The following is a 25943-nucleotide window of genomic DNA, read 5'->3' as shown; positions in this document are numbered from 1 at the left end:
TCAAAATGAAAACAACTTTTTTCCCCTTGATTATAAAAGTAACACAGGCTTATTATATACTGAAAAAATTCAGACAGTACCAAAACTTTATAAAGGAAAAAAAGAAAAGTCATCTGTTATCTCACCACACAGAGATAACTAGTTTTTAAATGTATCGGGGTATATTTGTATCTGCAGAGAAGAAATTCTGCAAACATTTACTGAACTATTAACTGTAGTTGCCTCTGAAAAGATTAGAGGGAAAGGGCAAAAGCCTAATAGAGATGCGTTTAAGAGATCATAGGAGGAGATAAGCTGGAGACATCGTATTAAGTTAACACACTTCCATGGAGTTTTGCAGCAAAAGGGAGCAAAGAAATGGGGTTCTAGCTCAATGGGGAAAGAGGGTCAGGAGAAGGTGGTTTTTTATTGCTTTGATTTATTTATATTTAGATGGAAGTACCTGCATGTTTGCTGTTGAGAATGTTCAACAGAGGGAAAAAAATTAATGATGGGAGGGGATAGAATTGCTGGAACAGGGTCCTTGAGAGAGAAGAGGCTCCGTGTGCAACTGGGTTTGGTTAGCTAGGAGCTGGGATAGTTCATCTATTAGTAAATTTGTTTACAAGAGATCTTTGTTTCTAAGGATATTAACCCTTTGCTTGTCATATGTACTGCAAATGTTTTATCTGGTTTGTATTTTAACTATTAATGTTTTTTTTCTGTCAGAAATTTTTATTTTCATAGTAAAAATTATCAGTTTATGTTTCATAGTTACAAGTTTTTGGCTTTTATATAGAAAAGATTTCTCCAATCCCATTTTTTTTTAATTTTATTTTTGGCTGCGTTGGGTCTTCGTTAGTGCGTGCATGCTTTCTCTAGTTGCAGCGAGCGAGGGCTACTCTTCGTTGTGGTGCGCGGTCTTCTCATTGCGGTGGCTTCTCTTGTTGTGGAGTATAGGCTCTACGCACGCGGGCTTCAGTAGTTGTGGCACACAGGCTCAGTAGTTGTGTCTCGCGGGCTCAGTAGTTGTGGCTCAGGGGCTCTAGAGGGCAGACTTAGTAGTTGTGGTTCATGGGCTTCATTGCTCCGCGTCATGTGGGATCTTCCCGGACCAGGGATGGAATCCATGTCCCCTGCATTGGCAGGCGGATTCTTAACCACTGCACCACCAGGGGAGTCCCCTCATTTTTAAAAAATTTACTTATTGTATTTTGGTATATTTTTTGATTGACTTCTTAACACTTAAACATTTAATTTATTCTGAATTTATTTTGCAATTGGATTCCACCTTGATTTGTTTCTAGATGACTAGCCAGTATCCCCAAACTGCTTTGAATAATCCATCCTTTTCTCATTAACTTCGTATATTACCTTTATCAATTCTTGAATCCTATCAGATTCCTTGGATCCATTTCTAGACTCGTTATTCTCTTCTTTTGATCAGTCCGGCTCTTTTTGTCAAGCATCAGACTGTTTTCTTTGCTATAATTTTATAGTCTGTTTAAATACCTGATAGGAAATTTCTCTAGCATTGTATTTCTTTTTTCAACCTATTTCTGGCTATTATCTCTTGTTTATTCTTCAAGATGAACTTTAGATTCATTTTGTTAATTTCAAAGAAAGTCTTTATCAATATTGGTTCATTAATTGTGACAAATACACCATACTAATGTGAGATGTTAAGAACAGAGGAAACAGGGCTTCCCTGGTGACAGCAGTGGTTGAGAGTCCGCCTGCCGATGCAGGGGACACGGGTTCGTGTCCCGGTCTGGGAGGATCCCACATGTCGCGGAGCAGCTGGGCCCGTGAGCCATGGCCGCTGAGTCTGCGCGTCCGGAGCCTGTGCTCCGCAACTGGAGAGGCCACGGCAGTGAGAGGCCCGCATACCGCAAAAAAAAAAAAAAAAAAAAGAATAGAGGAAACAGTGCAGAGTACATGACAGCTGTCTATATTATCTTTAGAAATAAAGACCCATTCTAAAGTAACAAGTTTAGTTTTTAAAACTCTTAATTGGAATTTTGAATGAATTGCATCAGGTTTAAAAATTAATTTTGGAGAATTTTGACCTTTAAAAAATTGCTAGTCCTTTCTTCAAGAACATGAATGGCATTTCTCAACTCTTTTTCAAGTCTTATATGTCAGATGTGTCTATTTTGAATTTCTCCTTTTCAGGAATTTTAACAGTAATGCCTCTGGCTTCATAAATCTCTTTGAGAATGCCTGTGATTCCTGTGAATGTATTACAAGGTATTTCTTTTGTTTCTTCACCTTGAAATACTTCGTTGTGTTACTAATGTCAGCTGAAAGGTTGTGCCTTTGGTAGAGATGATTATGCACGTGCCCTTCACCTGTACAAACCTCCATTTCAACTGGAGAAGCAGAGAAGGGCTTAGTCTTAAGAGCACTGTGCTTGATTCTGGGGTTTTAGGGAGGACTTTTTTTTTTTTTTTTTTAAGTAACTGAGAATGGTTGAGTAGAATTTTTCAGATTTAGGAGTGTGTGAGCAAGCTGGGTGGGCGCCTTTGAGAACCCAGGCTGAAAAGATCCTGCTCATTTTCCCTGTGTAGAATTTGTCTATCGTGAATTTGGGACAGCTGTTCTTGGGGTGAATCTAGCAGCAGCCTCTGGCCATAGAGCCAAAGCATTGATATTATAGAACCCAGTGAGTTAGATGAAACTGGGATTCTGATGAAGTAGCACTTCAATACCAGATGCATGTAAGGGGAGATCCAGATATTTCATATGGTCTGATGAGGTGATCTATGAGGACGTGCGTTCCTATGTTTGTATGTGTTGAAGGAAGGAAAGTCATGCCTAAAAATATTCTTCCCAGCAGTAGGAGCCAGTAAATAGTGTGGAGTTTTATTTTTGGAGGGGAGCTGTATTCTCCCCAAACTGTTATGGGAAACTAGATTTAAAATAGCTTCTAGCTCTGCTCTGAGTGTGAAATAAGAGAAAAAAGTCAGTTGGAGGAGGTTTGTGTACCATTTCAAGTGGTGAGGAAAGCTTGATGGTTCATAATGGCTGATTTATACAAGCGTTGTTATCAGGTTATTAACCACTCAGCCTGTATTTCCTATTAAATAGTGGCTAATGACTAGGCTGCATGAAAGTGAAAACATATGAGCTGTGACCATAAAGAAACTTTCAAAAGAGGAATACAAACAAGTTTTAGCAATAATAGCTAGCACGGTTGGAACAAGTGAGCATCTTCCAAAAGGTAATACATTTTTTAAATGAATACATTAATTTTTATTTTTTACCTTTTTCTTGATGTCGTTTCACTGAGTTTTGTGTCTATCATGAAATGTGGATGGAGGGCTATTATTTTTATTTATTTACTTTTTTAACTTTTAATTTTTATTGGAGTATAGCCAATTAACAATGTTGTGATAGTTTCAGGTGCACAGCAAAGGGACTCAGCCATACATATGCATGTATCCATTCTCCCCCAGACTCCCCTCCCATCCAGGCTGCCACCTAACATTGAGCAGAGTACCCAAAAGGTAATACTTTGAAGGGACCTTTGGCAGTACTCACTTATAGGTATTGTGTTTTGATATATTTGCTGAAAAATAAATCCAGTTGCTTCTAGGTAACTGTTAGATTATGTATTATCAGGACTTTTTCTACAGCAAGTGGCAGAACCCTAGTTGTAACTGGCATAGGTCAAAGAGGGAATTTAAATTTAGCGGCTTATTGTATTGTGTTTTAAAACCCCATGTGTGGATTCAGGGGCTGAGACAGTGTCTTTAGAACACTATTTCATTGTCCCTTGTCTTTGCTCTCCTCTGTGCTGGCTGTCCTCTCAGAAAGGCTCTATTCACTGTGGCAAAAATAGCTATCTTTTGGAACCTACAGCTTCACAAGAAGACTGCCTCCCTATTGGTTCTTCTCCACCAAAAGACCCAGGGAAGCCTCTGATTGGCCTGGATTGGGTAGCTAGAGAATGCAGTCGTCTGATTGGCCAGGCCATAGGCATGTACTCACCCCTGGAGCCTGAGGGTGGGATTAGAGAGAGGTGGTTCCCTGAAAGGAGAAGAGGCTGTGTTACCAGAGGATGGTGAGCAAAAAGAAAAAAAGATACTCAATAGAGAATTTAAAAAGTCAGAGTTAGTGAAAGTGGGGTGAGTCCTCTTCCCCTCCAGATATGATGCGGAGCTGGATGTTGCAGGGATGTACAAGACCTGGACAGAAAATAAATGAAGGATGGAGTGGGCGGGAGGAGCCTTCTTTCTAGTGCTCATGGGAAAAGTGTTCATTAAAAAGTACAATAGTTAGAATTATTACCATAGTATAATTTTTAATGAAAAGTGACATAAAATATATTTAAATTAAAAGTAAAAAACGTGTCTTTTTCTTGAGGTCTGAACTGAAATGAAACACCTGAGGGCAGGAGGAAAGTAAATATTTCAAGTAAAAATATTGCTGATTGTTTTCTGTAGACTACTGAGGAAATTTTATACTCATAAGCTATCAGATTACAGATATTACTTGTGTTTTTTTTAAACTCAGTCAAATTTAACTTGGCCCTTTCATTTTTAGATTCTACTCTCTATGCTGGATTAGTAAAAGAAATTGCATCTTTCAGCCTTTCCCTTTATGTTCTCAGTAGCAGAGTAATCCTTTGTTTTTTGTATTGATATATACTTTATATGTATTATCTTATGTATTTATTGTTATATTATGCATACATATATGTATACATTATATATCACATATATTTATATACATTGAGTTGTTATGCTTCCACTATAAAAGATTAAATCACACAAAGAAAAGAGGATGGCTCGATGGCATTGCTGATAATATTTGTGCAGAATTTTATTTAAATATTGCCTGTAGACCATAACACTCAGGCAAGAGAATAACATAGCATTTGTATTGAACTAGAGGTAGTTGTGCTAGGTCGACACCAGCTCTGAATATGTACAAAAAGATAATTCTCTATCTATTCATTTTCCCAAGTCAGATTTTATAAATGGATGTGAAAGCGAGTTTTGAAATTACTCTGGCTGTAGGGAAATTACATTTGCTTTAAAGTAAAGCTTTAAACCCAAGCATTCTGATGTGACCACTGAGGCTTCCGCGGGGACTTCTTGACTCTAAGGCCTCTAGAACTGAACGGTTCAAGTCTGGCTGTCTCTGGCTCATCCTTGTGCGCGGTGAGCATTTGTGCAGGGGCTTATTGTTTTGTTGGTTTTTATTTTGTTGATTGTCCTCTCTTAAGTCTCTTTTATGCTGTAACTGCCCTCCCCGCCTCCACGTCCTCTTTTTTTCCTCATGTTATGATTTGTTGAAGATGGCAGGTCAATTGGTCAGTAGAATATCTCACAGTCAGGATTTGGCAGATCACTTCCTCTTATAGTCTTTTAACTTTGGATGTCCATGCCCTGTACTTCCTATAAGTAAGTAGTTAGATCTGCAGGCTTGATTAGATTTTGGGTTCCTTTTTTTTTTTTTTTTGGCAAGAATAATTGAGGAGTGGTGGTGTGTTCAGTCTCATCTCTTGTGTTTAAACTTTAAGGAAGCACACTTTTTAAACATGGTTCCATTGATCTTTTCCCTCAAAACTGGCACACTAGACAGGGATGATGGTTCTCAAGGCAGGCAGCAAAGTGTATTTTCTTTTTTTTTTTGCAAAGTGTATTTTCAACACCAAAAGGAATCAGGCACCTAAGCATCTCATATATAAGCCTGGTGGAGCAAAGGTGGAGAGAGAAGAAGGGTTGATGGGTAAATTCCATTTTCTGGATACACAAGAGTATGAAGTTTTCCCATGTGCTTCTGTTTAAATCTGATTAATTCTGCAGAGGTGAGAAGACAGAGGTGAAGATGGGGGGATGCCCACCTGGCCAAGGGTTAGAGGTGGGAGAGAGAAATCACAGGTGGTGGTTTCCCCTTTTTGAATATTCTTATCAAATGCTAGTTGCCCTCAAAAGGCTTTTTTTTAAAAAAAAAAAAAAACCTCTTCTGTTGATAAGGGATTTCAGGGCAGCTCTGGTTTTCCTCACGTGTAAAACCTCAATTCCTTTTTATTAATCTTCTCGTGCCTGTGAAATCTCAAAATTAATCATTTCTAAAGAAGCTACTCTTTAAACATTAAGTTTTTTCTGGGCCGAGCCTCAATGTACAAGTTTTTAGCATGAATAGGGCTCATAATTTGTGTTAGATGAGGGACATTTTTCTCTTTTTACAAACTTTCTAAGGTCACATGTTTAGGTATTTTAAAGCTGTCTAGGAAGAGCACACTTTCTCAAGATACATTTTAATGCGTTTTCAAGCTGTTTAGGAAAATGTACCGTCCATGCCACCGCCAGAAATGACGTGGCGAGATGTACGCTCTTCTGATAACTGCTTCTGCTTAGTTTATTATCCCAGTTAGGTAGAAAGAAATTTTCTTGTAAAAATTGTCCTCAGTTTCAACTGCTCTATCGCACATAAGCAGGCCACTTCCTGCAGTTTACCTGGCGCTCTCTTATACCAAATAAATATTGTGCCTCTGAGCAGAAGCTGAAGTGTGCTGAGTGCATATTTTGAACTTGCTCCTCCTCCCGGCCCCCATCCTCCTGTCCTACCCACTCCTACTGCATTTTTCAAACCTTCACATGTAGCTAATTTCATTCACACTCCTGGAGAAAAGAGCTGGGAATTATTCAAGTGTCATGCTGGTAGAAGTGAACCCAGGATGGGCTTGCACCACCAGAATTGTCTAGCTGGTTTCAAAGGAAGAAGAGCTACACTGACCTGGACGCAAACCCCATTTCTGCCACTTGCCATCTCTCTGACTTTAGGCAAATAACTCAATCTCTCCTTAAACCTCAGTATTCTTTGCTGTAAAATGGGGATAATACTATTGAGTAACATTTATTGAGGGCATACCATGTAACAAGCATTGTGCTTTACTTACCTAACCTCATTTGACCTTATAACAGTCTAATGGCTGGAGTACTGTTTTTCTCATTTTACGTGAAGCTGAGGCCAGGGAGGCTAAGTCATTTGCCTAGAGTGATACCCTTAATGACTTCTAGTGTTGTGATAAGGATAAAAGTATATGTTTTATAGATCTCAATCAGCAGGCTTATAAGAAGCATACAAGAAATAATTTCTGTGGTTGTTAGTCACCTAATGCGTATAACCATAGACCTGAACTTTCTTTGTTTTTTGCGGTACGCGGGCCTCTCACTGTTGTGACCTCTCCCGTTGCGGAGCACAGGCTCCGGATGCGCAGGCTCAGCAGCCATGGCTCACGGGACCAGCCGCTCCACGGCATGTGGGATCTTCCCGGACCGGGGCACGAACCCGCGTCCCCTGCATCGGCAGGCGGACTCTCAACCACTGCACCACCAGGGAAGCCCGACCTGAACATTTTGTTAGGATAAAGTTACTGAGTGATATTTAACTTTTGCTCCCCATATAGCTTAGCTCTTTGGTTTTCAAACAAGTGTATAAAATAGGTCATTGCTTCATTTTGTAGAGGATGAATCTCAGTCACAGAGGGTTTAGATGACTCACCCATGACCACAGAGCAAATAAATGATGGAAGTGGGCCTGGAACACATGCCTTCAGATGCAGAACCCATGTTCTTTCAGACTAGTTTTGCAGATTAATCTGGAGATAAAGGATCCAGGTTAATTTAGCTCTGGCAAGTGTATCTGGAAGAAACCAAATAAATCCAGTTCCTTTGGTGGCTGGATAATGACCCCCCAGGATATCCAAGTCCTCATCCTTGGAAGCTGCGAATGTTGCCTTATATGGCAAAAAGGAACTTTGCAAGTGTGACTAAGTTAAGGACCTTGAGATGGGGAGATATACTAAATATCTGAGTGGGTCCTAAGTATAATAAGTGTCCTTATAAAAGGAAGGCAGGGCTTCCCTGGTGGCGCAGTGGTTGAGAGTCCGTCTGCCGATGCAGGGGACACGGGTTCGTGCCCCGGTCCGGGAAGATCCCACATGCGGCGGAGAGGCTGGGCCCGTGAGCCATGGCCGCTGAGCCTGCGCGTCCGGAGCCTGTGCTCCACAACGGGAGAGGCCACCGCAGTGAGAGGCCCGCGTACCACAAAAAAAAAAAAAAAAAAAAAAAGGAAGGCAGAGGGAGATTTGACCCTAGAAGACAAGTAGGAGATGTGATGCAGGGAGCAAGAGGTCAGAGTGATGTAGTGAAGTGAGGAAGGGGCCAAGGAATGCAGGTGAGTTCTAGAAACTGAAAAAGGCAATGAAAGAGATTCTCCCCTCGGCCTCCAGAAGCAAATAGCCCCGCCAACACCTGGACTTTAGAGCAGTGAGGCTGACTTTAGACTTCTGGTCTCCAGAATTGTAAGAGCATAAATTTGTGTCCTATTAAGCCACCAAATCTGTGGTAATTTGTTACAGTAACTGTAGGAAATAGATACACTTCAACGTACTGCACAGCAACTGCATTTTTCTATCTGTAACCTCAGTGCTTAAGCCTACTTTCAAATGGACCAGTGACATTTTAGAGGTAAACCGCTGACCCCTGTAGATGGTAACTTATGGATTTTGCTCTAGCAACACTGGCCATTCCTGCTGTTCAAGTACAGCATCCTTTCAAGCTTTCAAGGGCTTGGAAGATTCTAATACTCAGTTCTCAAAGAATCAGGCACATCCCCACCTCCTCTTTGTTGTCATGTCGGAGGAAGCAACAGAATCCAGGTGGAATTTTCCAGTTTGCGGCTTAAACTTCACTGCTCAACCTTTAAAGCAGAGGTTGCAAATTGGTGGCCTTTAGGCCAGGGGTACGTTTTGTTTGACCTGACAGTGATTCTTTAAAATTTCAATAATTTGCCAGAATTTAAAACTCAGGTGATCTCATATAAAAGTCCTGATTTCTGACTTTTCTGGAGACTGGAAAGATCTGACAACACTGAGTTTATGTGATCGACAGCACTTGGCTGGTAGAGTGGGGTCCTGGCTGCCTCCTTTGAGCAGGGGGTGGGGTGGCTGTCCCTGCCAGTTCGGTGCCGTCTTTCTCTCCAGGGCCTTTGTCATTTATTTTTCTCACTTACTTGGTCCCTGTAGGTACCTGAGTTTGTGACTTTGCTTTAAGGAAAAAAACCCAAATCTGTATTCTGACCAGTTTAGCAAAATTATTGACCCTTGGCCAATAATCTGGAAATTCATGGAGAATTAGACTTTTGTCTTAGTTTTAGTCTTAAATGAGGCAAATATCTTAAAGTAGGGGAAAAAAAAAAAACTCCAGTGGATTCTGGAACCCATAGAGCAGTGAGATTAGCATGAGTTGTTGGTAAAGCTATTAAGCTGGATTTTGGAAAGCACATGGGGAAGAAAAGAGAGATTAAGAACATATAAAAGAAATGAAATTGAGCTATTTGTAATGAGGTGGATAGACCTAGAGTCTGTCATACAGAGCGAAGTAAGTCAGAAAGAGAAAGACAAATACCGTATGCTAACACATATATATGGAATTTAAGGAAAAAAAATGTCATGAAGAACCTAGGGGTAAGACAGGAATAAAGACACAGACCTACTAGAGAATGGACTTGAGGATATGGGGAGGGGGAAGGGTAAGCTGTGACAAAGCGAGAGAGAGGCATGGACATATATACACTACCGAACGTAGGGTAGATAGCTAGTGGGAAGCAGCTGCATAGCACAGGGTGATCAGCTAGGTGCTTTGTGACCACCTGGAGGGGTGGGATAGGGAGGGAGGGAGGGAGGGAGGGAGGGAGACGCCAGAGGGAAGAGATATGGGAACATATGTATATGTATAACTGATTCACTTTGTTATAAAGCAGAAACTAACACACCATTGTAAAGCAATTATACTCCAATAAAGATGTAAAAAAAAAAAAAGAACGAAGGTATGTTAATCGTATGCAAGGCAGTGCTCAAGTCTATTCTAGAATTAGTCTCAGTGGAAGGTCAATAATGTAATGGATCTTTATTGCAAAAAGACATCTGAAAGTTAACTTTTGCTCCCCATATAGCTTAGTTATTTTTTGATGTCCTTGTGGATAAGATCATTATGGGCCAAGTGCTTAAATGAACGATTTGTGCCTAGTTGAACAATAAAACCAAAGGATCTGTCTTAAGTGTCTTTATCGAGCTGGTGAGTGGTTTCTCATGCAGTGCTCCGGGGCACGAAGGAAGAAGCAGTTGCATTACTCAGCCTCCTCACGTTACCACTGGCTCTTCTCCCCACCTGCTGGACCCATGGCTGCCCTCATTACACCTAACTGTACCCCATTGTGCTCTCCCTGATTATCTTGGCCAAAGAGTCAACAAATCCATTTCCCCTGTCATTCAGCCAAGTCCAGTATCTTATCTGTCAAAGAGAAATTTATGAGGCAACAGAACAGAAAAACATGAAAACTTTTTATAAAGCACCAATTATTTTCCCTAAGAAATTCCAGCCTCACTCAGGCTTGGTGCATGTGCCTTTCTGTGTGTAGTGCCAAGGTTCCTTTACTTTCCCCTCATTACCTGGCTTGGAAGGTAGACCCAGTCACTGCATGCATTTCTACCCTAAGGGAGATACGGGGTCTCTCAACTGCTTGGTCTGGTGGGATTCATGCTGTGCTCTAGAACCTGCTTTCTGATATCAGCTTCATGAATGATAACACCCTTGTCTCTGGGTCATGACCAATTTTTACCCCACAGCTATCCGGGGCTCTGTGATTCCTTTATTTGAAGGGTGTATCATTGGCCCCAGAAATCTCTTCTCTAGGCTGATAGCTCCTTGCCCTTTAATGGTTTCAGACCTCTAGGAATCCTACCTTCATTCCTGTTTGGTTCATCCACAGCATACTTATTGGAACTTTTAAAGTCTGATCTCTTTGGGGGTAAAGCTTTGTTTCACTTCACCATTTAAGCTCGCAGCTGGGTCTTAACAATAGCTATTGACCCAACGGCAACTGCCACGTTCCTGAGCTTTTCTGTCTCAGATTAATTCCTGCTTATGCTCTGTTGGACTGGACCCCATCTAAATGACCAGATTCTTTATGATGGCTTCCCTCAGGCTGCCCTATGGCGAGACCTTCTAGGATCTTGTCACTGCCTTGGATACCAGAGAATAACTATACATACTGTTAATATAATAGTTCCCAACAACAGCAAGGAAGAGTTTTTCCTCTTACGAAAACAGAAAAGGTGCTTTTCAAATGTTGAGATAACATGAAATGGGATGGAAAGCAAATGCTTTGGAAGCCAAATCAAAAAGATTTCAATAGTTGAGGATAGCTTGCTAAAAGAAATAGAATGGGATTTGAAGGATAAATGTGTAGTCCTGAATTGCAGTTAAAAAAAAAAATCACGCCTTCAAGTTCAAGGTTGGAATACCTGCCTTAATTGTGGTTTGTGCTAGGGTGGGCGTTGGAGATTTTATTTGACTAAGGAAGACCACTCTGACCTGAGTGCTAAGACGGCGTGTGCTCTTCGATGTGTTAGCAGTACTCTGTCCAGGTTGAGAAGGGAAGCCCCAGACCCTCTGCCCAGGGGTTGAGCTCTGGCAGCCTGTGGGCACAACACATTGTATTGACTAGCATACTGATCTTGAAAAATTCGGAATGGAATCTCTTTGGGTAAGGCATATACTCTCCAGTGTTAGGTATTTATGTTATTTCCCTGTTTCTAAAGACTTTTTAAAAAATTTTATTTTTGGCTGCTTTGGGTCTTTGTTGCTGCGTGTGGGCTTTCTTAGTTGCAGCGAGCAGGGGCTGCTCTTCGTTGCAGTGCGCGGGCTTCTCATTGTGGTGGCTTCTCTTGTTGCAGAGCATGGGCTCTAGGGCGCTCGGGCTTCAGTAGTTGTGGCCCACGGGCTTTAGAGTGCAGGCTCAGTAGTTGTGGCTCACGGGCTTAGTTGCTCTGTGACATGTGGGATCTTCCCGGACCAGCGATGGAACCCGTGTCCCCTGCATTGGCGGGCGGGTTCTTAACCACTGCGCCACTGGCGAAGTCCCTCTAAAGACTCTTGTGATCCTCCTTTCTCAGTCCCTTATTTAAATACTGTTCACGGGTACCGGGGTCCATCCTAAGCCTACACTTTGAGAGGGACTTCATAAAATGAAGGGGATGAAGAAGAGGATGATCTGGAAAGCACGGAAATTAGACGCCAGTTCACATTGTAGTTGTGAGAGCCACAGCTCTGTAGTCTGGAGAGCTGTCTTCAGGTACCTGAAGGGTTGTCATGTGGAAGAGGAGTTAGATTCAGTCCATCTCTGGGAAGTTTTCAGGACTACGCACCTCACTTCAGTCACAAAGTTGAGAGGATACAGACGGGAGCAAGTCAGTCTGTCTGTCTTCAAGGCCAAGTTTACCATACAGTGGAGGAGACACACAGAGACGGCTGTAAATTAGTAATACTCTCTGGTTCTCCAGAAGACAGAAATGAGGAGGCAGATTTCTGCTCAGTTTAGAAAGCCCTTTCCTAACAATTAGAGCTCTCCCCAAGTGGAGTGGGCTGCCTTCAAAACTAGTCACCAGTCCTGTTGTCCAGCTCATGAGGATGAGCTGGAGAAGCTTTGAATGGGGGTCAGAGTAGATGATTTTTCTGCCTTTATTAATCTATGGTTTCGAGTCCCCTGACTTGCTTTCCTTTACTTACCCAAAGGGAGTTATTACCATACTGAATGCCCACGGGTTGTACTCAGTGTTTTAGGCAGACCACGCTGGGAAGAGTGTGCGGTTGCAGGGTTTCTACTGGGTGGAATTGCACTGGTGAGTTTGTCTTATGGAGACACGAGAGCCGGTAAGCAGGGACCTGGCTGGTTTTCTTGTTCACGTACCTGGTAGAAGAATCTAGTGGCGTATTTGGCAGGTACAGTCTTGTTGCTTCTTTTGTTTGTTGGTTGCATCTGGCTGTGAGGATTATGACATCCCCTTTGAGTGGTGCAACACTTCATTTACTGGGACAAGTATCCTGAGAGAAGTCTATTTCCTATGTCCCGTCCCCACCCCGCTCCAGGAATCCAGATAACATCCAGAGATTAGCTCCCAAGACAGGAGATTCCAAGTTCTTCCTCTTTGATGGTGGAACTTTAAAATAAGTCAGACTTCTATCGTCGGGTCCCTAAAAATCCCTCAGCCCTAAAAACATGTAAGTCACGTTTTGGCTCCATGCAGAAGGCTAAACGAAGCAAAGGCAGCATCTCTTCACAGCCTTTGAGGCAAAATCTGGCAGCACCATTCTTTATTTTTTTTGCGGTACGCGGACCTCCCACTGTTGTGGCCTCTCCCGTTGCCGGAGCACAGGCTCCGGACGCGCAGGCTCAGCGGCCATGGCTCACGGGCCCAGCCGCTCCGCGGCATGTGGGATCCTCCCGGACCGGGGCACGAACCCGCGTCCCCTGTGTCGGCAGGCGGACTCCCAACCACTGCGCCACCAGGGAAGCCCTAGAGTATAGTTGATTTACAACGTTGCATTACTTTCTGCTGTACAGCAAAGTGTATCAGTTATGCATACACGTATATACTCCTTTTTAGATTCTTTTCCCATACAGGTCATTACAGAGAATTGGGAAGAGTTTGCTGTGTTACACTGTAGGTCCTTATTAGTTATCCATTTTATATATAGTAGTGTGTATATGTCAGTCTCAGTCTCTCAATTTATCCCTCCCCACCCCCCAAGGTAATTTTTTAAGCAGATTTATATATTTCACATACTATACCATTCACCCATTTGCAGCGTACAGTTCAATGGTTTTAGTATATTCACACAGTTGTATGACTAGTACCACAATTTAAGGACATTTTTACCAGTCACTCTCCATTTCCCCTCAAAATCCTCAGTCCTAGGCAACCAGCCACCCATCTCCTTTCTGTCTCTATAAATTTGCCTGTTCTGTACGCTTCTTATAAAGAGTCACACAACAGGCGGTCCTTTGTGACGGACTTCTTTTTCTTAGCATAATGTTTTCAAGGTTTGTCCCTTGTTGTGTACCAGTACTTCGTTCCTTTTATTGTCAAATAATATTCCATTTTCGGCATATACGATATTTTCTTTATCCACCGTCAGCCAATGGACGTTTGGGTTGATTCCACTTTTTAGCTGTTGTGAATAATGCCACCAATAAACAATGTATACACGTTTTTGTGGAGAAATATGTCTTCATTTCTTCTGGGAATATACCTAGAAGTGGAATTTCTGGGCCATATGATAACTTTATGTCTAACCTTTTGAGGAGTGGCCAGACATTGTCCAAGCAGCTGTACCATTTTACAGAGGCGTTTCATAAAAGCTCCCCGTGGTGAGTCTAGATACGATTATACTGTGCTGCCCGTGTGGGCTGGAACCCTCTCTCTGCCTCATCTGGAAGTAAGATAACTGCAGAACAGAGATCAGCTTGTACCCGAAGGGGAGAATACTTTCAGAGCAGAACATCCACCCCTTCCAAGGTGTTCTTTTCAACCTTCTCCATCCCTCAGCTCTTGATAGTAGTCCAAGGTCAACTGAGCTCTGACTAGAGGACTGGTCAGAGGAAGGAAGGAGAAAGATTACCTATGCAGTGTCCACCTAGGGTACGGGTTGGCTGCAAAGAGTTAAGCTGATCTGGAAAACTGATCTGTGGGTTAAGTGGAGCAGAGCCACAGATGTGTAATCCCCACTTCTGAGGATGTGACTTCTCTTCTTGTAAGTGTCATCACTTAGTTGGTGCTATCTGGTAAAAACTGAGTCATGAGGTGCTGAGAAAAATTCCTTGCACTCAATGTGAAACTTGAGGCATCTGCTCATTCCTGAGATACTCACAGCTGTCAGCCCCGTTTTGATGGTAAACAATTTGCTGCGGATGAAATCCTGCACTGTGACTTTCCCCCGCTTGTCTGAGAGAGGCATAGACCCAGGTGGTGTGCCCTTGAGAATCTGAGCGTGAGGGTGACCCGAGGATTGAGCAACCCCGCCTTTCACAGAGCCCTGTTTCCAAAGCAGCCCCAGTGGAGGAAGACAGAAACCAACCGTATCGTCCCAGGAGCTTTTAAAGAACATTCCTTCCGCTGCAGATGTGCGTTTCCAAAGGGTGCCTGTGAACCAGCCTGAGTCTTGTTCTCCCTTCTTTGTGTTTGCAGCCACGGCACGGGCTACGATAGTGATAACCACACCACTCCCATCCTCTGTGGTGCCCAGTACAGGATACACACCCACGGCGTCTTCAGGGGCATTCAGGTGAGTATGCAGGGGTCCCAGATGCCTCTTTCCTTCCCAACAGTCTTTCACTTCCTTGCTGAAGGCCGTTTGGCCCTGGCAAGTCTGTTCCTACTTGTAGGCTCCTGTGACAGCAGGGACCCCTCCTCTTCCACTGGGGCAGGTTGGGGGCCTCCTCCTCTCCAGAGGCCAGTGTGGATGTGGCCGCCTCCCCGACTCAGACCAGGAGGCTTCCTGCAGAACCCCTTCCCTTCCTCCTTCACTGCCTAACTCACCTTCTCCCGGGTGGGCCGCGCACATCTTGTATTGGGGGGTAAATGAGCTTGAATTAATGACCTGGACTCTTGACTTGTAAGGAGACTTGGTCTGCAAGGTAAAGTGCCCAAAGTTAGAGTCTATCATTGCTAATAATAACAATAACAATAATAACAGCACCACGTATGGCTGGACACTTTCTATATGCCAGGCATTGTGCTAAGTTTTATACATGGACTTTCTTTTAAAGATAGAGTTCATTTTTTTCGAGCAGTTTTTAGGTTTAAGGAAAAACAGAAAGTACAGAGAGTTCCCATATCCACCCCTCACCCCATCCCTTGGTCTCCCCTGTTATTAACATCTTGTATTGGTGGTACATTTGTTACAATGATGAGCCAATATTGATCCATTATTAACTGAAGTCCATAGTTTACATTAGGGTTCACTTTGTGTGTTGTGCAGTTCTAAGGGAGAGTAAAGAAAGTAAAGTAAAAAGGCTGACGTTTTCCGAGAATTTGGGAAACTCGATGGAAGGCCACCTCCAGGGAGCCTCTTTTCGTTGCTCAGAACCATGCGCAGCTACCAAGGGTTTGTGTTTGTGACTGTGGCATGTGACTCAGTGTCTGCAACATGGGGAACGGCTGAGATACTTTCACCGGCCTAGTCAGCACACTAGAAACAAATTGTGTGCGGGCCAAGTCCTCACGTGATGTGTGGGGCGAGTGCTCTGAGATGTCCTGATTAATGTTTCCAGAAGCATCATGGTGATAGAACAGCGTGCTCCGTCATCTCAGGCCTTCCAATGGTGGGAATAAAGGCAAGGGTTACAGAACTATGATGGAAATCAGATGGAAATTAGACAAGTACCGTCAGACTCTTTTCCACCAGGACGGACATTGACAACTCAGATTTATAGCCTATTGCCGTGTGTGCTGCCTTCAGGATGAATTAAAGGAAATGTAAAAAGCTCCTTTTGCCTTCCTTTCCACCAAGCGCAGTTTGTCAGACGCGCTGTCATGGCCTCTGATACACTCCAGACCAGTCGGGTGTTCATCTTCTGCTAGAGTAGGCCAATCGGACACAGCTGGCTCACCATTTCAACTTATGCCACATTTTGCCTTGAGGCACTGTGTATGAGACTACTGTACGTTTTCTTCAAAGAGATATCACGGTGCAAGGCAGTGTGAAATAGGAGCGCAAACAGGAGCTTGGGGGCGGTGTGGGAGGTGCACAGGGCAGGAGTGCGTTAAGCTCAGAAGTTTCCAGGTCTTAACACCAACTGTGGCCGTGCTCTTGGGCCTTGACTGCACATCTGTGAGAGCACAAGGGATGCAGTGGTCCCTCAGGCACTCCCGCTGTTCCTGTCTGTGACTCTTTGGCTCCAGGAGCCTAAGGGGCTTTTGCCCCACTGTCTCCCCGTAGCTCCTTTTCACGGAGGACCGGCCATGCACACACTCACTCGCACAAGGTAAGGGGGATCAGAAGAATGCCCTGAGATGGACAGTGAAGTGGATGGAAGGCGGACACAGTGTTTCTGAGTGTCTCTAGTAAAGGATTCGCTACACCATGGCCCTCCTGGAGTTTCAGCTCCCTTCGCAGACAGAACCTCCATATCCCAGGAGCTCCTTCTTCCTTGTCATTTACTCGTATGTGGAAGGTCTGCTCAGTTGGGGGTTCATTCAACATCCTTTGTTTTTCTCTACTAAGGACTTCCCAGCCCATTGCAGATTGGGCCCAAGGTCATGTGGCTGGGTGTCCCGAGTGGGAGGGAATAGAATAGAACCTGGAGCTTTGGACTTCCAGACCTCACTGCCTCAAGAGAAGCTGAGAGACAGGATGGATGGGGAGCTCTTCCAGTCACCAGCGTTTCTTTTCCAGATGCTCCAGATCAACAGCACCAAACAAACCTTATTTCAAACCCCCGTTCTGGTTGATAGCCATGATGCTGTTAGAGCACTGCGTTCTAGAATATTCTGCTCTGTCACCCCTTAGTGACATCTGCTGCGGGCGCCTCGGGTGTGGTGGGGAGTGGCTTAGGCCTCACATCCGCCATCCCTTCTTTGGGAATACTTCAACGCTCACTTTCCTTGGGACCAACGTGAATGTTCACATGTGCCTTAAAACCTCCGTTTCTCTTACACTCTGCTTGCAGGACGTGCGGCGAGTGCCCGGAGTAGCCCCGACTCTTGTTCGGTCGGCATCTGAGACCAGTGAGAAACGCCCCTTCATGTGTGCTTATCCGGGCTGCAATAAGAGATATTTTAAGCTGTCTCACTTACAGATGCACAGCCGGAAGCACACTGGTAAGTGCATCCACTGTCCAGCCTTGGCTCTGGTGGCCTTTGGGCAGCGGTGGCCCAGGAGCCCCCTGCTCCTGGCTCCTGTGCTGCCAGGACACAGGTGATTTCTGGGATGGAAAGTAGGTGCTGCTTTCAAAGATCTGGCCCAGGTGATGGGAAAAGGATGCCAGGTCATTTTGTATCCTGATTGTCCATCCTTTATTAAAGGACGGCAGAGCAGAGTAGGTGGAGAGAGAATCCCACAGAATTAAAGAGACCTGTGTTTGAATTCTGGCTTCACCACCAGGTGGTGTGACCGTGAGCAAGTTACCTAACTGCTCCTCAAATTTCACTTACCTCACCTACCTTATACAATGGTTGAGACTAGATTAACTTCTAAAATCAAATTGAATTACAGGAGTTAGAGATATGAAACATACAGTTCCTGTGTTAATAGGTCTGAATAGATGATAGTGTTACTTTTATAATTCTATTAGTATCTCTTAAGGGAGAGGAGCTGGCCTGGGAGCTTGGTAATCAGATGATTCTGAGAGCTTGATATGCAAGGTCATCATAAGACTTAGGAAAAGATGGTCCAAAGAAGAACTTAACTGCTTGGGTTAGTAATAACCAACCAGATAGGAACGGGAAAATGGCTTGTAGGTTTAGTTTTTGATTTCAATCTTTAAAAAAAGGGATGATGATTTTTGATGATGTTTTAAAGAAAACTGGATTTTCCCACAGGTCAAGGGGTCTGCCTTTGGGAAAGAGAGAATTGGCCATGTGCTGTTGTTGGCTGCCTTGAATGTGAACAGCCATTTCACAAATGTCTGCTCCTGGCCTTGTGGGCACTAGATAGGAGTGTGGCTAGGTCTTCCCTACAGAAAAGCCGGGCAAAGCACAGGCTTTCCTGCTGGGGAGTTGGTACCATTCTTTCCACGACAGAAGGGAAGACACATTGTTATGATTACCATTATTATTTTATTGTTACTGTGGACTTTGCTTCGGAGAAGCTGGAGAAGAAAGTGAGCTGCATTCAGATCTCTTTAGACCATTGGTCTTTGCTAAGCCATTGCGTCTGGAGGATGCAATTCTGGCATAGACCTGAGTTTGCACTCAGTAAACCACTTGCTTTGAAGCTGAAGATGAGAGAACCAGTTGCATGTTATATTTTTACATATTTCCCCAAATGGGATCATTTGAAAACTATCTGTTAAGATTATAAGGAAAATGATAAGGTAAAGTTCTGCCTAGACAGATGTAATACATTGAAGGCAATGTGGTTGTAGAAATTTTAATGGGAAAGAGGCACTTAGAAAACAGTGAGGGTTAGATGTCTGTGGGAAGGGAAGGCAGTGGGCAAGATAGTCATGACCCCCAGACCCGCTGGAACCTTTAAGAAACGCTTCCTTGGGCTTCCCTGGTGGCGCAGTGGTTGAGAGTCCGCCTGCCGTTGCAGGGGATGCAGGTTCGTGCCCTGGTCCGGGAAGATTCCCACATGCCGCAGAGCGGCTGGGCCCGTGAGCCATGGCCGCTGAGCCTGCGCGTCCGGAGCCTGTGCTCCGCAACGGGAGAGGCCACAACAGTGAGAGGCCCGCGTACCGCAAAAAGGGCGGGGTATTTAACAACGCTGAAGTCCCCTTCTTAAAAGAGTGCCATCTTTTTGTATTTATTTATAATAATAGTACAGGCTATTATGTTAAGTATTTTTATATTAAATACTTTCTATGTGCCAGATTCTCTACATGCATTATTTCATTTAATCCTCACGCACAATTATCTGGTGGTAGGATATAGGGAAGCGGGACTTAAACTCATGACTTTCAACTCCAAGTCACAGGCCCCCTTCTCAAAGAGTCTGTGGTCTGTTTTGGAGCCAAGACATACACAAATGAAAAGGGACAGAGAGTGTGTGAATCTGGAGGTGCTGAGAAGACTTGCTCGAGTGAGCGTCGTTCGTTTCTTGGAGGAGGAAGGGCTTGGGTTAACCATCAAAGGGTTGGCAATGTTGGGCAGAGGAAGTAAAGGATGAGCAGAAGCAGAAAGGCAGAGAAAAGACATGAGACTGAACAGGAGTGTTGCTTTTCTCAGGTTGAAGAGGTGAAGCTTAAGTTGCTGGGCTGGATATCAATAGAAAGTTAAGGAAAGGCTCCTGCCCTCAGGATTTTCCAGTTTGCGGCAGAACTAGACCTGGACACAGCCCCATGTTAGACGTTCTGTAATAAGTTCTGTAATGAGGGAAGGAAGGGCTTTCTGTGTGAACATGAAGTTTCCAAGAAGGCATCGCAGAGGAAGCGGCGTTTATGAGGGACGTGCAGTAGAGTTTTGGATGGGTTAGGAATCCGGAGATAGGGATGGAGGATGTTTAGTGTGAGCAAAGTACAAGGCAGTTTTTGGGAATGGTGAGCTCTGTATAGCAGGAATATAGATTAATCAGGGAAACAGAGGGGGTCATGAGGCTGGAAGGGTAACCAGGCACTGCCCAGAAACAGAAAGAGCCGGCTGATCCTGGGAGGGCTTGCTCTCCATCCCAGAATTCTGGTGACTCAGAATTCTCATAAGAAGGTGGGACGGCCCAGGGTCGCTCAGTGCACTCAGAGGGCGCGGTTCCCAGGATTTGACTGAACTTTCTCCAGTGAGGACAGGGGTGAGGCTTCGCCGTTCTGAGGCAGGAGGTTGTGTAATCCCACTCCTGACTTCTCTTGGGTAAAGGGATACCAAAAACTCTAAAGGCTCTGGCTCCTGGTTTAACTTGAGCACCTCACAACCATGCAGCTGTGTATGCCTGACTCAGGAATGGGAAGTCAGTAGCAGAGAACACCACACCTTCAGGCCGTAAAACATAAAACACTTCCTTCACGGGGCTGGCTCCGAGGCACATCCGTCCCAGAATTCTGCCTCAGACTCAGCCTAGGACTTAAGACTGCTTTGGTTTATTATTTGTTTAAATATTCTCTGCCAGTACTTTTTGAGCACTCTCTCTGTGCTAGGCACTGGACTAAGACCCTCATGTGGATGGTCTGTTGTAATCTGCTTATAAATCCTTGGAAGTTGTCGGATTATTGGCTCCATTTCACAGTGAGGAAATGATACCTCAACCAGCCCTTTAAGTGGAAGAGCTGGATGTGACCCCAGCGTCAGACTCCAGAACCTGAATTCCCTTCACTTCTTTTTTTAAAATTTATTTATTTTTGGCTGCGTTGGGTCTTGTGTTGCTGTGCGCGGGCTTTCTCTAGCTGCAGCGAGCGGGGGCTACTCTTCGTTGCGGTACGCGGGCTTCTCACTGCCATGGCTTCTCTTGTTGCGGAGCACGGGCTCTAGGTGCTCAGGCTTCAGTAGTTGTAGCACGCGAGCTCAGTAGTTGTAGCGCCCGGGCTTAGTTGCTCCGCGGCATGTGGGATTTTCCCGAACCAGGGATCGAACCCGTGTCCCCTGCATTGGCAGGTGGATTCTTAACCACTGCGCCACCAGGGAAGTCCCCCTCCATTCACTTCTAACGCATCCTTGTTCACGCAACCCCCTTCTATGCCTCCTGCCCATGAGTGTATGTGTAGGCGGGTCTTTAACCTCACACTGCGGTTGGCAGCCCATCCCTGAAACCTTCCACCCAAGTGCCTTCAGCATTTTGGGATCCCTTCAGTCCCAGTAAGAGAAGTTGCCTCTAATGAGATCCTCATTTCCAGTATCATTTTCAAACGGAATATGTGTCTTCCCCAAGGTGAGAAGCCATACCAGTGTGACTTCAAGGACTGTGAGCGAAGGTTTTCTCGTTCAGACCAGCTCAAAAGACACCAAAGGAGACACACAGGTTTGTAGGCTCCCTTCTCGTTGCTGGCAGTGTGTTCCCTCGGGTCATGGTTGATTTTTGTGATTCTCTTTATTGTTCAATATGGATGTGAGAGGGTCAGCCATTTGTTTGTTTAGTTTCTCCAATAATTTTTTTCTCCCTAATCTCTGGGGATTTACCTTCCCTTAAAGGGGGGAAAAAAAAAGAAGAAGAAGAATGGAAAGAAAAAGAAACATCCCATATTTCCCCTGAAAACCACAGAGCCATGATATTCCCATTAGCAATTTGCTGTTGATACACTGAGTGTCAGTAAAGAACATGGGTGGTGGAGAGCAAAATCCCATTTGTAGTGTGGGATTCACTCTTTCAGTCTCAGACACAGCTGAGAACTTGGTGAGAAGCTGGACATTTGTGGTTAAGCAGTAGTTGTCCCCAAGACCACAGGTCTTCAAGGATTTCTGTGTAGAATCAGGTGGTTCCTGCTGGGCCTGGGGTACTGGGGAAATCTGAGGGCGAGGCAGATACTGTAGGCATGGCTGGAGATGCCTGGCTCCTCGGGCCGCTGGGAAGCAGGCCTCGTGGGCCTTGCTTTGCCCCACATGGTTAGGGCCACGGCTAGACCTTCTCTGTCCGTTTAGGTGTGAAACCATTCCAGTGTAAAACTTGTCAGCGAAAGTTCTCCCGGTCTGACCATCTGAAGACCCACACCAGGACTCATACAGGTAAAACAAGTGCGTAAACTTTTCTTCACATTTATTTTTCATTATTTTTTTAAACTACTGTTGAATGGAGTTGCTTGTGATGAGAGAGACTGGAAAAAACAAGTGTAAAAGTGCTAAGCAGGTTTAGATTCAGTGGAGAGAAAGCACAGTGCATGGCTATCTTTAAATAACAACATTGTTTAAGAAGGAATGAGGGTGGGGGACACAGAGCATAAGAGATGTGACAAGAACTCTTTTCATGAGTGTCCAGAATGAAGTGAAGAGATAAGCTGTTCCCAATTTGTTGCTTCACATTTTTATCAACTCAGTTTGATAGGATAATCAACCTTACAGAAAAACAGCAAAAATTCTAGCAAGCCCAACACTTATTTTCCTGAAAGTTTGCGTTTCACAACACTATTTTCAGAGGACTGAATCTTTGCTCTGCTAAAACTTAGTGTTGCAGGAGCAGTCATGGTTTCTGCCAGACCCATATCAGCGTGTGGGTATTATTTCCTTCGTACTAGAATAGAGAGGAGAATAGGACATCAATTCACTGGCTGCTGCAAGTTTTTGCTTCTCCACAAGGCTGGTGTGATTCATAATGAAAATAGCACCATCTTTGTTGTGTGTTTTCTAGCTTTGGAGGGAGGGCCAATGCTTAGGTTATCTCATTTTATCTTCGCAACATCCTTGGAAGAAGAGGAGGTAGGCACGTCTTATCCCCATTTTACAGACGAGGAGGCTGAGGCACGTGATAAAATGACTTTGTCTAAAGTCCCAAAGCTAGTAAGTAGCAAACCCAGTTCTGTCTTCTCCCAGCCCACCTACCCACTGCCTTCTTTGTTGGTGAAAGAGCCTGGGTTCACCTTGCAGCCCAGGGAGGATAGAGAATAAAGAAGAGACCCAAGGTCAGCAGAGTTGAATTCCACTGAGAGACTGAGGAGAATGATGACTGACAGGAGGAGAGGTTGGGATTTGTCCATCAGGAGGTGTTCTTTGACAGCATGGCTGGCGGTTGGCGGGGGTGGGGACAGGAACCAGATCAGAAAGAGCAGAGGAACAGTGAGTAGGAGGTGAGGGAAATGGGAGGTCATGAGCCCCTGTGAAGTCCTGGATTCTCAGCCCCAACAGGCTGTACGTACTGACAGTCAAGGCACCTGTGCCCCAGAGTTGGTGGGATGGGCATCTCATTCCCTTACTCACGTGCCTTTGGCGTTACTTCTTTGCCTTCGTCCTGAGCTCATAACTTGGTGGGAAAGAGTTATCATCGCTTGTACCCTGCCCCCTACCCGGTGCATATCTGTATATGTACAAAGTGACCTATGTCACCAGCAGATTGTTTAATGCTGTATTTGACTGGCCTCCAGTTCTGACCCTGGAACAGCACCTCTCCTGGGACATTTCTCAGTGCTTGCCCCATCCACTAGTTCTCAGAGAAAGCAATATGGGACTAGCCATATCCTGAGAACATCCCCAGGTGGTACGGGAATAGGCTCTCTTAGGATTAAGCTATGGCTGTATTTCCATTATGTCGAGGTCCAATGCCTCGAGGTATGATGCAGCAACATGTGTGGGCTTTGGAATCAGACCTGGATTTAAGTCTTGCCTGGGTCTGCCCTCACCAGAGGTCCAGCTTCATCTGTAGAGTGGGGATAATAATGCTGGCCTTACAGGCTGCTGTAAGGAGTACACGAAATTATATATATATGTGTGTGTGTGTGTGTATATATGTATGCATATATATATTTGAATATATATGTATGTATATATGTGTGTGTGTGCATATATGTATGTATATATATATTTGAATATATGTGTATGTATATATGCGTGTGTGTGTATATATGTATGTATATATATATTTGAATATATGTGTATGCATATATGTGTGTGTGTGTGTGATATCCCAGCACAAGGCTCGGCACGTACGAGGCATTCATAAATGCTGATTATCTTCCAAAATGAGGCTTGGGAGGATCTTCTGAGGCCTCCTTAGGTGGAGAAGCCTCGATTTTTTTTGGCAAGCTTGTTAAAAATCTCAAAACCATGCCTCAGTTAGAATCTTCTGTATAATGGGTATTATGCTGAGTAACCCTTTAAGGTGAAAGAAGCAAATACCATGTGCACTGATGTCAGTGATTTATTTAAAAAACACCCAGCCCATCCAGAATATCTATACAGACAGAGATATTAAAGCTACAGTCACAGCCCCGCTACTGGGTGGCTATCAATCAACAATATCCAGGGTGGTGATCCTGAGGCCCTTGCCTCCCAACTAAGCTCAATTCCCTCCTTAAACAGCAAAGGGGAGACATTGACACAGTTCACAAAACGGTCTAATGGCAGGGGTTTTACCAAATGTTTTTCCCCCTTGATTAAATATGAATCGCCCAGACATTTCCATCAACTAGACTCCTTCTTTCTCTCCCATTTCCCAAGTCTTCTGACTCAATAACACTTTATAATTGTCACAGTATTTTAATCCTTAAGGCCCCAGAGGTGCTGCCACTTCAAGGCTGCTTGTGAGATGGGCCCGATTTGTTAGCTTAGGGAAAGAGTTAGAGAGAATCTGGAGTGGGTGTCTCGTGATGATTTAATTTGGGCCTTTGATGCTTGAACTTGTGCCCCATCTCTCCACCGCAAGTGTCTCTGACTGGCCATTGTGTCAACAGGTGAAAAGCCCTTCAGCTGTCGGTGGCCCAGTTGTCAGAAAAAGTTTGCCCGGTCAGACGAATTAGTCCGCCATCACAACATGCACCAGAGAAACATAAGCAAACTCCAGCTGGCGCTTTGAGGGGTCCACGCCAGGCACCGTTCTGTGTCTCGGGCAGGACAGTGTGTGAACTACTTTCAAAGCTGACTTTAACATTCCTCCTCACTCGCCTCTCTAAGAAGGAAACGGAGGTTGATCTTCTTCATCCAGCTTCTGAGAAAGATGCCTGTACTACTGGATCCTACCAGGTTTGCCCAGAGGAGTTGGTCTCTACTTAGCCGACTTTTAGTTGACTCATAAGGCTCTGGAGAAGTGGCTGTCAGTGTCCAGTTAGTTAAAAGCCCATTGCCATTTGGTCTGGATTTTCCACTGTTAAGAAGAGCCGTTGATGGTAATGGTCCCCCCTGCCCCTTCTCCCTTTACGCTCATTTTCACGGGGAATGGAGTCATTGTACCTTTTTCCATCATAGAATATTTATAGGCCAGGGCATGTGGATGTGTCTGCTAATGTAAACTTTGTCATGGTTTCCATTTACTAACAGCAACAGCAAGAAATAAATCAGAGGGCAAGGCACTGGGGGTGAGTCCCGTCCGACATTCCGGAGCTTAGGCAGGCCACTAACCTGGAAAGCAGGATGCCAGGCAACTTTTAAAACTCAAGCATTTCAAGCCGCTGAAAAAAGAATCAGAGCTAACCAGTACCTCTGCAGAGATATCTAAAAGAATCTTTTATCATTCAGTTAATTCAATGTAACATTAGCACAATGCTCTTAAGAAACCGTGCTTGAGGATCTGCGATTTTGTTTTCGTGTTTCTTTTTGACTTTTCTGAGTTGTAATCATATGCATCTTCAGAGATGTACATATCTCCTCACACAAAGGAAGTGGAATTCATTTTTATCATTTGGGGTGTCCTTAAGAGTATACAGACCACACTGGTTATGTGGCTTCAAGTTGTAAAAAATTAAAGTGACTCTAAAAGAAAATAAGGGCTGGTCCGGGATCTCCACTGATAAGACTGTTCTTTAGTAACTTAAGTAACTTTGGGTCTACAAGTATATGTGAAAAAAAATGAGACTTACTAGTGTGAGGAAATCCATTGTTT

General features: G+C 44.3%; 1 protein-coding gene across 3 annotated transcripts in view; it reads left to right on the top strand.

Annotated features, from left to right (window-relative positions):
• The window catches only part of WT1 (WT1 transcription factor), a gene marked incomplete at both ends in the record, with an annotated part of 47660 nt that extends 22740 nt beyond the window's left edge, over positions 1-24920 (top strand). For 2 of the 3 annotated variants that reach the window (XM_082845780.1, XM_082845779.1), the window contains 5 exons: positions 15026-15122; positions 17509-17659; positions 21354-21443; positions 22061-22153; positions 24799-24920. In XM_082845780.1, coding sequence (XP_082701906.1) covers positions 15026-15122; positions 17509-17659; positions 21354-21443; positions 22061-22153; positions 24799-24920 — 553 coding nt within the window. The remainder of the gene's footprint in view (positions 1-15025; positions 15123-17508; positions 17660-21353; positions 21444-22060; positions 22154-24798) is intronic. The other variant, XM_082845778.1, reaches the window with a different exon arrangement.
• Between the last annotated feature and the right edge of the window lie 1023 nt (positions 24921-25943).

The sequence above is a fragment of the Leucopleurus acutus genome (assembly GCF_964270905.1).
Source record: "Leucopleurus acutus genome assembly, chromosome: 8".
NCBI classification, from domain to species: domain Eukaryota; kingdom Metazoa; phylum Chordata; class Mammalia; order Artiodactyla; family Delphinidae; genus Leucopleurus; species Leucopleurus acutus.
Note: the sequence above shows the minus strand (reverse complement) of the source record. Positions and strands in the feature narration are given on the sequence as shown.